Genomic DNA, 13,248 nt, shown 5'->3' with positions numbered 1-13,248 from the left:
GCCCTGGTCTCAGGGGAGCAGACCAGACATGACCCCTGTGAGACTCGCTTTTCATTTAGGGAGGAGACACGACAGAGACGGACTGGGGCTCGGCTGGGCGATGTGGGCAACCAACATCCCCTCTTGGCTTTTAGTTGAAATGGAAAGGAAGGCGAATGCTCCATAAGGAGTAGAATAAGAAAATGTTCCGGCGTAGTTATTGTGAGACATCCAGCTGTGGAAATGAGCCTTTTAGTACCGAATGTATTTTTGAAGACATAAAGGTCTCCAGGCTTTTAAGTGGCCCATTCTTGTTCCTCCTGTTCGGTGGTTGCATGGTGAGTTGCCTGACAGGGCCAGACATGATAATGAGGGAGTGTGTGTGTTCAAAAGAGAACGAAAGTGAATAAGACTAAATAAATGGACACATGAAAGATTGATAGATACACAGTAGACAGCATTTTATCTGTCTTCAGATGGAAGGTACATCAAAAAGCGGAACGGTGGCCTCTGAATCACATTTTTTTTTAAAAGAAAGATAGTAAACTAGATGTCCTCAGTATAAACCACCAGGCCAAATGAATGTACAAATCAAACATTTTTATTTAAAAGGAATCACATCATTAAATAGACTTAAAAAGCTTGTTGTTGATGGATATAACCTGACAGTATGTCAAACAAAATTCTGTCTCTGTTCTGTTAGTGAAGCATACAACAAGCATGTAAAAACTCAATCCAAAACATCAGAATACTGTTAACTTGGTTTTTCATGCTGACATTTATCCATGTAACTACATAAAATAGAAACAGAGAGCTAATTCCACAGCAGCAACTTGAAGACCTCCATCTGCGCACTGCATCTCTGCAGTGTTCGTTATGCTGTATTTGTCTGAATGTCTTCAGGGTGAATCAGTGAACCTGTCTCTTGTCATGGAGATTAATTAGATAATTAATCATTAATAGTTAAAGCTGATTTTCTCTGCACTTTTCTTTTTCCACTTCAGCAATTATGATAGACAATAAGATGACCCCTTGTGGGCAAACCATGAAAGTTCAGTCTGCATCAAAAGGACAAAAATCCTTACAAGACTGAACTCTGAATATATTTTATCAACTTCTGAACCAAAGATGAATATTCAAAACCAAAACACACAGAAATCTAGTGCATACAATTACAGTGGCAGGTAAATTTACAGATATAGATAATTTAAACCTTCCTCAATAAAAATATCTAACAATAACTATGTGTTGTGATTCATTAATCAGTTGGTTTTTAATGATATTAATATACATAATATCAAATAAATATACATTATTTATTTTCACTCCTTAAAGAGTATCATACAATTCTAAATATCATAAGACAATGCTAGCAGTAAAGCTCAATAATATCAACTATACACAACCACTAAATGAAGCCCTTCAGAAAATGTTGTCATATGTATGACAAACATTGGTAAAATTATTATTTTACTTTAATCAAATTAGACACAATAGAGACAAATGTCAGTGGCTGTCGCAGTATTTAATTGCAACACACAATGAATAATGAACACTTTGGTCTTTAGTTGGAGTAGTCTAAATTTTGTATTGATGGAGTAAAGTCAAAAGATGAAACTATACCATTATTTGGGAGAACAATACGATGAAAGCTTAGCTTATAGTCTTACAAAGAAATATGGAAAGAAACCGTTTTAAAATTTTATAAAGAAGCCAATCATGCAAATCCCTGAGAAACTCATTGATGCCCAGATTTTCATTTAAAATGTGTACAGAAGAGTTGTGTATTAGCAAGACTGTACAGGCACATTTCTCCACTCCCAAAGAAGAGATGAAGGCCAGAGTGATAGAGGACGCCTAATTGGTCTCATGTGAGGAGACCACCTCATTGATTTTGGGCTAAAGGCTAAAGCATTAAAGTTATATATATACAGTAACAGGGGGATTAGGTGTGAAGTATGACTGTACACCGAGACACAGTGGTTAAGGCTGGCTGGTGTAATGAATTATCTCCACTGCCCTCCGCTATTCACTGTAACATTCAGACAAAGACAGTGGAGGACACACTGTTATGTGGTTTCACAGCTATTTTCCAATTTCCACACTACACCTGGGTCAAACAGTGAATTACTCAGCGGCTTCGCTGAAGACCACTTGGAAAGCCAGATAGGTGGGTTTTGCACTTTTGGAGCAATTCAATTGGTCCCACTGTGCTGCTGTAGGTAAGTTCAATCAGTCACAGAACAAAAATAATACATTTCAAATAGTACTTTGATTCACATTTGCTCCACACAGAAAACTAAACCTAACCAAACAAAGAGCAATGCCTGTGTGCATCTATTCATGGGATCAATGCAGAGATGCAGAGACAAATCTTCATCAACCAGGAGAGACCAGCTCTATATAAGCAGACAAAGAGAGGCTTTCCTCTCTTTTCCAAATGGACCCCATCTAGCTATCTTCTTTCTACCGCGTGTTAGTGTGTGTGTGTGTGTGTGTGTGTGTGTGTGTGTGTGCGTGTGTGTATGTGTGAGGATTTGATATGCTGGGCTTGACGGAAGATAGCTGGTTGAATGGGAGATGGTGGTGGAGGGTGGACTGTACTGTACCAGCCAGCTATCTCTGCCACCCATCACTGATCTCTAACTGCCTGAGAGGCTGCCCTCCTTTCTCCTCATCTCCAAGTTGTTGGGCCACGGCTGGATAGCCGGCTTTGGGAAACTCCTTCCTCTCATTGGCTGGATAGGGTTCTGGAGGGGTATGGCGAGCGGAATCGGGGTTGCTCATTGGGGAAGGCTGCCTGAGGTGGTGCAGGGGAGGGGAGGAGGGCGAGGACATGTGCTCAGGAGAGCTACGCTCCGATTTGATGTTGAGGTTGAGGGAGGGGAGATGTGGAGAGGTTGAGGAGGAAGTCTGGGAGGGGAAGGAGCACCCTCCGCTGGACATCCTGCAAACAGCAAGAGGAAAGGAAAAAGAAATCTTCAACTGTGCAGTTCTCCCCAAAGTGCATCAGGTGCAACTTGAGGACAATTTGATTTGGTCATCTTATCAAACAAGAAATACATTCAAAAGACCTTTGCTAAATGTGGCATTTGATTATTGCATCCACCTGATATTCACCTGCCACTGTGGGTTTGAACAAGGGTAGCAATAAATTATTCTTCCAATTTCTAAATGTAAACATTTCTAAATTAATAAGCATTCAAAATACAACCAATGGAGGGAACAGATGGAACCCAAGCATCACTATCCTTACCCTAGGCTGATATGAGGCCCGTGGGGCTCCTGTGGTGGCTGGGCTGGTTGCCAGGGGTTCACTGCTCCTCGCTGTAGACTGACAGAGTGGGGAAAACCTGGGTGGTTGTACTCTGGAAAACACAAAAAGACAAGTGGGGGTCATATATTAAGGGACGCAAAAAGAAGACACAAAGATGGATTTCAAACACATCTTCTGTTCATGTTAACAAACCAGCATCAGTGAACAAGAAGACAGAGTATCTTCACTTTGATGTACCGTTGTATCAGTCTTGGTGAACATTGTTTCTTACAACTAGGACTCCATTGAGTTCAGATTTTCTCTATTCACTCTAAATGCTGGTGCAGAGCAGACATACCAGAGGCTCCAGGTGAGGAGAGGCCGTAGCCTCCCAGACTGTGGCCCAGCAGCCCCGCCTTCCCCATAGCCACCATGGAGCTGCCGGGGTGCAGGCCCTGGTACAACAGGCCTCTCTGGTGATCAGGGAGAGAGAAACAGTCAAACCAGGTCTTAGGCCAGTGGTGATACAGTGATCTCATCTCAAAGGAACTGGAACTCGGTGCCATCTCATATCAAAACTTCTTCAGATCTACACTTTCTTAGTGATGCTAAAAATATTGTTAAAAACAAACCAATCATGCATACAAAGCGCAGCCATTCCAAATTAATTTTAATGGAACAGATTAGACTTCACTATCAGTATGTAATGTTGTAAATTTCATGTGGTTTTATATACACTGCCTTGCAATTTCATGTAATCTTTGTTGTAGTTATATTTCATCCTATTTGTTGTTGTGTATGTATATATGACCTTTTGGAGGTTTGTGTTCTTATTGTATGGGGTCCCTGTTAAATAAAGTTAAACTTAAATCTAAACTTAAGAACTTGGGTATGAATATGAGTGAGACTGCAAGACAGAAACAACAAACAAACTGTATGAGGTCACAGAAATTAGGTTTGTAGCCATTGATGTAGATGAAAGAAGCCGTTCATTTTCCAAATAAAAGAAACTTTGATAATGAGCATTACATTTTAGATGCACTATGCCTATCTTTATTTGCTAGTGTCAATATTATTCAGTGTTAGGTGATCATAGTGACAGTTACTTACAGCAGAGCTGAGGTTGGCGCGCGTGGCCCCCATGCCCTGATTAGCAGCGTCTCCCCGCAGGTTTTCGCTGCCCAGGTTCAGGGGAGGAGGGCTCTTCATGTCCAGAGCCCGACTCAGGTTGCCGTGGGAGAACACGGAGTAGCCAATACCTATGCAGCGAGAGAGAGAAGCAGGAAGTGAAAAATGAGATGTGGGCTTGTTTCACGATCATTCATTCTTTGTCATACATTCTTTCCCTCTCTCTCTTTCTCTTAACTGTCTCAATCTGTGATAAAAACAGAACTTCTTCTTTTGGACTGACTTTCAGATTAGTATCTGATCTCTATGATACAACTGGCACTCAAGATTTAAAAAGTCATGTTAATATTTGTAGAATTTTCCAATATATTAATGAATTGACAGCATCCATGTTGAATTGAACGTAAATATAATACCTTTTTTTCAGTGTCAAACAATAAAGATAAACAATCATAAGAAACTTAAAAAACAGCATTCACAAGTCCATACTGTTTCTTGGCTGTGGTCGCTCAGTGTCAAGTGACATCACAGTATGTCCACATGTCTACTAATAGTTATAGTCAGTGTGAAGAAGCTGAAATGACTGGCAGGTGCAATACATTCTGTCCAGAAACCACAGACGCCGTTTCACTAGTGGAGGGCCAGTTTCACAAAACACACGCATGTATGCACACAGATGTGTGGACACGTGCACACACACACAAACACACACACACACACACACACACACACACACACACACACACACACACACACACACACACACACACACTTCCTGTGAATTCACAGCTGGCTGCACAACACAGAGGAAGGATGACTGTATATATATGAATTTTATAGCATGCATTTGTCACAACCCTTGAGGAGCATTTCAAGGGTTTCATTCCAAAATGCTATATATCCATTTTGGGGATGAAAAATGTTATCTGTTGTTAAATATACAGATGATTACATTCTCTAAAATGTTGCCAATTCATAAAGAGAGGGTTACAAATTACTAATAACTTCAATGAATAATTTCATTTTATTGCCAACAACCATTTTATCAGATTAGATTGTCACATTTTTCAAATAGTGCACATTTCATTTTGGAATGAAACTCTCCATTTACCCAGGTGCTGTCCCACTCTCTGAGAGGTCACATGGTGGTCCTAAAAATCAGTTTGAAGGTAAAACGCATTAAGGAAATGGGGTGGTTGGGTTCACTATCACACCTTCCCCCCAGACCCACTCCTCTTTGCTATAAACACTGGTATTTCTAGCTCCCGTAGTGACATATATAGAAATACACACATGGAGTGATATGTATAGCTTGCTGTCCATAGTATGCCTTGCACTGTATGTGAGATCTATGGTCTCTTTGCATTGTATGAAAGACTCTGCTGTCCTTGTACTATGTGTCAGTATGTACTGTAAATCTTTAAGGTGGCATTATGTCTTTGAACTAATGTCCACAAGCCAAATTCCTGTACATCCTTCACATATTGCACATAGCAATTAAAGTGATTCTGGTTTTGTTACCTAGGACCGGCCAGTCTTCCTAATCCTTACCCTCCTCCCACTCACCTGAGTGTGGAGACATGAAGGCAGTGTGTGCGTGCGGTCCAGCAGGGCTTGCAGAGCCTGGTCTGGAGCCCAGAGGTTTGAAGGCTGGGGGTCTGTAGGACGCCATGCCGGATCCAGAGGAGTTGGGGAAGCCGTTCTCACAGCCTGTAGACACCAGGAACTGGGCCTCTGGGGTGAGCAGTGATGGAGCCTGAAGTGTGAAATATATGTAAAATGATAGCTAACAACTCAAGTCACAAAATTGTCAGCAATTGTACAAAAATATGTTGTTTTTTTTAAGAAAAACTAAAGTGCATTTTCTGTCATTCATTTTGTGGCTTGTGCATATTTGTGTCAGTATCGTTATTATAATTCAGTAGATTTACTGTGCTGCAAGAAAGTGAGTCGACTGCTAGAGATTTGTGTCATTTTCATTCACTCAAATTGAGGATTCATTGGAAAAACATCACAAATTGAGCCATTTCTCTTGTTTCAAGTGAAATCAATTGATAGCTATGTATTGTGCTGTTAGATGATGGTGGGTTAACATGCCAGAATGTTTGGTTTGTTGTTAGTTAATGTGTCTGAATAATTCCATGAGGGATGGGTCATGTAAATGACCAGACACGAAAATAAAATATTAATTCATTAATTCGATAGCTTGTCTCCATTTATGGCTTCCAGCTCAGCTCTGCTCAGCGTGTTTGTGTGTGTGTGCTTATGCGTGTGTGTGCGCATATATAAATGTGTGTATGCGTGTAATGCGTGTGTGAAAGCAGAAGTGTGTGTGGACTGACATAGTAGCGCTGTCGAGCCACAGAGAGGTCCATGCCCTCGCTGAGAGGATATTTGTCTGTTGCCACCTGCATGCTCTCCTCGCTGTCGAGCTCTGAGCTGTCCAGACCGAGGCCTTTCCTACGCAGCGTCTGGTGCAGAACAGAAAGTGGCCATGGAAAATTACTCACAGTGACAGACAGAATGAAGACAGTCAGATTTAGAAAGCTTCAGCAGTACCTCCAGTATGTCCGTGTTGGTGCGACTCTCGTGTGGCTCGCTGTACTCGGTGTATTTGAGCAGCACCTTGTCCATGTCTGTGCTGGCGTACTGAAACAGACGGTTGGTGCTGTTGAAGATGATGAGGGCGATCTCACAGTCACACAGCACGCTCAGCTCATAGGCCTTCTTCATCAGACCAAACTTACGCTTGGTGAAAGTCACCTGAGACGGGAAGAACACAACTGTTTGTGTCATCTTACTGTTAAGGCACTTATTATTTTTGAAATACATCTAAATTATTCTGATCTAAGGACAAATATGCAAAAGAGACACATATTAATGCAGAGTGTTTAATTTGCAATTGGTTGGATGATGACAATAAACCTGCGAATTAGAGAGCAGGACATGCATGGAGTAGTGTAACACTGTAACACCAATCATTATTTTTAATGGTCTTTTTAACAACATTATGACCAAATGCATCAAATGCAATACTCACCGCAGAGTATTACAACTATTCTGAAATATAACTATGATCCCACCACTGTTACTGTCTCATCATCCTATAAATTATTATCCTATATATTACTATTTATTGTTTGAACAGTCTTGCAGTATTCATAACCCATGCCTGCACAAGCTTCTTTAGCCTCAGGAGCGATGTGAATGCTCTGCGATACTCAGAACGTATTTCATGCATTTCCATCCAACTCAGTGCTACTATCATACCGTATCATACCGTATGTTGTTCCAATGCACTGCTGGACTCTCACCTACAGCTGCAACCTACTGCGTGCCATGCCACTTAAATGTGCATGGTGATAGAATGTATATATGTAGAGTGGTATGTTTAGTCTGCTGTCTGTTGCATGTCCTGCAATGTCTCCTTGCACTGAATGTGAGGTCCTGTTGTCCCTGTGCCATGTCTGCCACAATGTACTTATGTCACTACATGTCGAGCGATATGCCGATGTGTTTTTGTACCAGTGTCACCGAGGCAAATTCCTGTGTGTTTATTGTGCTTGGAGAATAAAGTGAGTCTGATTCTGATATAAATTAAATATTGCACGTTGGCCCACCTGTCTATTCCTCTGGTCCAGGATACGAGAAATTTGTATTTTCTTTCTTCCCATTCTTTCCGCTGTCTGACACTCTGACACCTGTGAAAGGAGATATAACAATGTTATTGTTGCACAATACTCTTAAATTATCTGGATTTATTCTGCTGCAGTGAAACTCAACAAAGAAATGTGATACAAATCTGTAATATTTACAACCTCTCCTCCTGTAGCCCAGGGCATAAGAAAAATCTGATGAAGAATGTTTTTTGATGAGAAAACAGTCTTTTACACAGTCAAGTAGACAAATGCATTTGTAAGAGAAGACCGACTTGACGGTCAGTTACTGTGTATAGACTCTGAGCCCTTTGCAGTAGTATCTTTCTAGGCTTTATCAAAACAACAGTGCCAATGCCCAGTAATATGGCCCTTAACATTCACATTATTCTGGTGGGAAAATGTCATCTGTTTAGTTTAAGTGACTCAAGTCCCACCCTTCCCCCTTGGTAAGGGCAGGGTGTTTATTTTTACCACCATGAGGCGATGCGGTCTAAAGTTAGAGCGGCCCTTGCCTGGCCAGCAGTCTACACAGCCTGACACCCCCACAGTCTGGGTTACCCCAAGGCCAGGAGTACAGAGCTTGGCTACACTATGCAGCCCCAAGAGACAGGGTTAAAAATACAGTCGATAGCTCCCTTTAAAGGTAGAGCAGGCCACAGCCAAAACCAAACAGCGGAAGGAAAATGGTGTGTTTTCGAAAGATGGTGAAAGCTAAAGCCACCCACTCTTCTCTCATGTGTAGCCAGGTCAAAAAAAGGAGTTGGAGGGACAGAGGCCAAAGACATGGATGGACTGTGGTTTGCCTGCCCATTTTTTAAACTCACACCCACTGTTTCTCTTGGTCAAGAAAACTCCCGGTCCCCGTCCCTATGCAGGACAGTATAGAACTGGACACTATAGAACATTCACTGCCGCTCTTTGCATCCCTACACACAGGAGGTAGCCTAGAAGCTTGGGAAACGAGTACTCCACTGCAACATCATGCAATATTATATTAAAGATGGAAATAAATGCACTCTTCACTCTATATATTATTCGTCTTTACACTCCACTATCAGTCAAACTGCTATGTTAAGTGGCTGTCTGATTCCTCTGCCCTGCACTGTACAGTACTGCTCCAAAGCCCAGAGGAGCTTTCCCTGGTTTTTCCCCTAATATTGGACATGTATGACCTTCTCTATATTTAGTTCCCTATTCCTCCTGATGGTGACTGAGCGGATATGGCGCCCGTGTTCCCACGACCCCTAAAGTGCCCGCTACCCCTCAACCCACACTTGGCACACAGGCATCTGGGGCATTTCTGGAGGAATCCACCTCTCTGCCCTCATCATTACCTTATAAAGTACTGTAATAGCCACTGGACTGAGTGTGCTGCAAAGACAAGACACACCTCAACAATAACTACCAGGGGTGAACTCCCTTTCATTCATTCATCTACGTCAAACATCACTGGCACTGTCTCCATGGTAACTTCTTGGAAAACAGTGCTAGTTAATTAGAAGAAACAGAGAAAAACAGACACACTGTGGATAAACGGCTCTTGCTGGTAAATATGTGACCACAGAAATCTAACAGCTCGGCTATCACAGTGAATTCAGCTAACAGCAGATCAAGCTTTTCATTTTCTTTTTTTGAACAAAAGAGAGACAGGCAATTTGACCTCATATCAGGGCATGTTAATAGTGAGAAGAGAGGGAAGTGGGAGATATGTGCTAAAGAGAGGCCAGGGCAGAAAGATCTTTATCTCACGGTTTTACAGAAAGTCCCTCTCCCCTCAGTTATAACTACACTACCACCATCACCACCACAGACAGCCCAGCTGCCCACATGACTAGCTGGGCAAATATAGCTACACCTCCAGCCAAACGGTGAGGAGATAGCTAGAACTCTCTGTGGTTTACTAGGTTTTTCAAACCCCTAAAGACACAGACAGGCAGTAAAAGCCTGGCCGTGCTTCATATATCAGCTAATTCTGGATAATGTTTTCCCATACGACAACTGCCGCTTGAGGTCTGTAAGCACCACAAACAGCCAAGCAGCAACCACCTATTGCACATGAGCTTTAATCTCTGGGTGAAGTTAATGACTGGGCAGAGCGACTCCTGAGCGCTTCATTCATTTTAGACAGAGAAAAAGTGGACAACAGAGAAAACTGCATCATTTATTTGCCTCTACATGTTGTGAACTAGTCTCAGAAGTATAGTGAATGGAGATGAATGCAAGCCAGAATTGCCACGTGTCTTGTAATAGTGCAATCATTGCACACACACACAGTCGCCCCTGGGTCTCCGGCTTCTATGGGGAAAGACACGACAGCTTCCTCAGACGCCTTCCCAGAGGCTAGACAGTGGAAAAAACTGAACGCAGACAACCAAAGCAGGCATGTAACACAGAGCAGCCCTGCTTTCTAACATACCCCGGTCCCAGAGGAGCGCGGCCTTCTGACTAGTCACTGGGGATCTCACTGGGACAACAATGAGTTTGCACCATGGATGTATTAAACACACAACAGTCTCTGCATCAACAGAAAACATCATTGTAACAGGTGATAATATGAATGAGCGCTGGGTTTGATGCTACTTCTCAGTACTTTATCAAGTTGGATATTTTGCATGTTGCATTGAATTAAAATAATGAAACAGAAATTTTAAAAATATGCATTTTAGGTGTTTTATAGACTATTGGAGGTTCTGTTTCCTTGATTTTCTCTTCATGAATCATTCAGAGCATGAGGGCTTGGTGTAAGTAAATGTTTAGAAAATATTTGTAAACAAGTGTAGGCTAATTTTAGGTATAGAAGCAGAGAGCTTCTGGCGTTCTCAGCAAACCAGATTCGAAGACGACCCAATCACATTTTCAACATCGCATATGTCCACTTATTGTTTGTGACATACAAGTTTGGCCGTGTTATCGAGTCTTAAAGCCACTGATCATGTCAAATGGGGAAATTTCATGTGTTAAAATGTTAATCCATAGAAAATGTTGTTTTTTCTAATGCCATGGCAGTGATGCAACTGAAATTTCTAATACACTATCGCAAAAAAGGATGTTTCTGTGCCAGTGTCTTGCTGCTGCTCTCTAAGTATTGCCTTTCCTCCATGTATTCTGGCTATAAACCGAAAACAATTCAATCAATGAAGCAAGTCCATTTGCACTAAAATAGAAGCTGTAGCTAGCATGAAGTACTAAATTAAGCTGGGAGCCTGTAGTCTAACTCTGAGTACACTAGTAGTGTGGACAGCACCTCACCGGCCCAGTGCACAGCATTGTTTTCACTATTAGTTGCCGTAGTCATGTTATCTATATCACTGGTAAGATGCGAAACCAGGCCCAAAACTATCTCCAAAAATAGAAGACCGGAATCCGATTTGCATGAACCAATACATAAATCCTCCAAACCCAACGTAAAAACACGGTGACCCGAACTGCTACTTTGAAATGTTAATGGAACAATCTCACAAGCTCTAACAAAAAGGAAATGTATTTTGAGAAGAGGAAGCCTTTACATTGAATCTTGTCAGATGTAACACTTTATTCGTCAAAAAGTTCATCACACATTTAGAGCCGATGACAGAGGTTTGTGTTCGAAGTTATTATTTTAGTATTATCGTGTGTGTGTGTGTGTGTGTGTGTGTGTGTGCGTGTGTGTATGAGTGTGTGTCACATCAGGGTCAGACAGTTCATGTGCTTACGGGGCCTTTGCAGAGCAGTGGTGAGGAAATATTTGTCTAATTTTAACAGGAGATAATTGAATTGCCTTGATATTTTTGATAGAGCCAGAATAGCAAGAGTACATGCAGGCATGAGCTGAACATTTGATCTTTCCATAAAGAATGGAAAAGGTTTTCATTACCTTATAAAGTTCTCCGATGTCCACTGGAATGAGTAAACTGCAAAGACAAGAGACACACCTTAAAGCTCCTTTTAACTCCAAACTCCTTTCATTCAATTCATTTCTTTTGACAACTGAAGAGAGGAAAAGCTTCTGCTGACAACTGCAATTAAAAAGGCATGTTCATACATTATTACACATAAAGACCAGCAAGTTCCATCTTGAGCCAATGATCTCTGATCATGAAAAACACTGGAGTCATGGATGTGCACTTGCACACATTGAATGAGAAACAATAGCAGTGTATTGAGAAGCAACAGTTCTGAGGACAAGAAAAGTCCAATTTACAAAGAAGTCATGTAAAGGATTTAAAATGTTCAGTTCAGGCTGTATAATGAAGCAACTACTGCATGTCATGGCTATAATAACTGTGACTGAATCTATCTATCTATCTATCTATCTATCTATCTATCTGTCTATCTATCTTTATATTCACTTCTGTGAATATAGTAGGCCTAAGTTACAAATTGTAATTTTGCTCTACATATATTACACTAATGAGGCAATAAAATGTAGATGGGATTTATGACACTACTTACAACAAGGAATAAATTACCACTTCAGTTGAGATGGCTCTTAAAATCAGCCAAAGTCTGGGCTGAATGGTTTTAAAGTGTCATGAGATGTGTCTATCTGGTGTATCAAAAGGAGACAGATTGTACGGCAAGCATTCAGCGCTATAAATAAAAACGGTAAAAATACATTGCTTAAAAATATTTGCAGATAATTAATAAATTGTTGACGTCATTCAAAATAGTCTGGTTAAGAATAGCCTGTCTGTCCCAGAGTTACCAAGCATCCCTGTCTAATATTACATCTATAGGCTACTTTCAATAGGCTAACAGGTACATTAACCGCAGTGGTAGGCTATCTAATTAATACAGCACAGGAGAGTGGAAACTTCGCGTATTTGTCTTAACAAACGACATAAATGAATAATACACACACATGCTTAAAGAAAAACAGAAGATCAGTCCTCACCTGTTCTTTGACGTGACTCCGGTGGCCTTTTTTCCTCTATTTACCTCTGCGTTTGACCCAGTTGTTAAAGACAGATATAACAGGAAAAGTTGCCGATAATAACCAAAAACGAAACATAGGTATCTCGGAGGACTGTGGCCGTGTCTTCTCACTGAGGACTGACAAAGAGATGTTCACCTGACGCAGCGGGAGCGGATGGTTGAGGAGCGCGGCTCTCCAGCAGAGCGCACGGCAGCAGCAGCAGCAGCAGCAACAGCTGGCTGCAGCTCGTCTCTCTACGTTACCACACACACCGCCTCCTCAGCGATGCTATTGGTCTGCAGCGACGACACGCTCATCCGCCTCCGACCCGC

The 13,248-nt window shown here is 41.6% G+C and overlaps 1 protein-coding gene across 1 annotated transcript; it reads right to left on the bottom strand.

Moving 5' to 3' along the window:
* Positions 1 to 1,400: 1,400 nt before the first annotated feature.
* mef2b (myocyte enhancer factor 2b) lies at positions 1,401 to 12,999 on the bottom strand. The gene is made up of 10 exons (XM_071521484.1): positions 12,896 to 12,999; positions 11,876 to 11,912; positions 7,984 to 8,064; positions 6,923 to 7,126; positions 6,706 to 6,834; positions 5,930 to 6,119; positions 4,346 to 4,494; positions 3,594 to 3,708; positions 3,236 to 3,347; positions 1,401 to 2,926 (listed from the first exon to the last, which is right to left on the bottom strand). Exons 3-10 carry the CDS (start codon positions 8,035 to 8,037, stop codon positions 2,596 to 2,598), a joined length of 1,284 nt encoding a protein of 427 aa, XP_071377585.1. The 5' UTR covers positions 8,038 to 8,064; positions 11,876 to 11,912; positions 12,896 to 12,999; the 3' UTR covers positions 1,401 to 2,595.
* Positions 13,000 to 13,248: the final 249 nt, after the last annotated feature.

This window comes from Centroberyx affinis, unplaced genomic scaffold, assembly GCF_046629955.1.
Source record: "Centroberyx affinis isolate AG114_WGS23_722 - 3 ecotype Tasmania unplaced genomic scaffold, CSIRO-AGI_Caff_v1 ptg000893l_1, whole genome shotgun sequence".
NCBI lineage: Eukaryota > Metazoa > Chordata > Actinopteri > Beryciformes > Berycidae > Centroberyx > Centroberyx affinis.
This window is presented reverse-complemented; position numbering and strand designations above follow the sequence as displayed.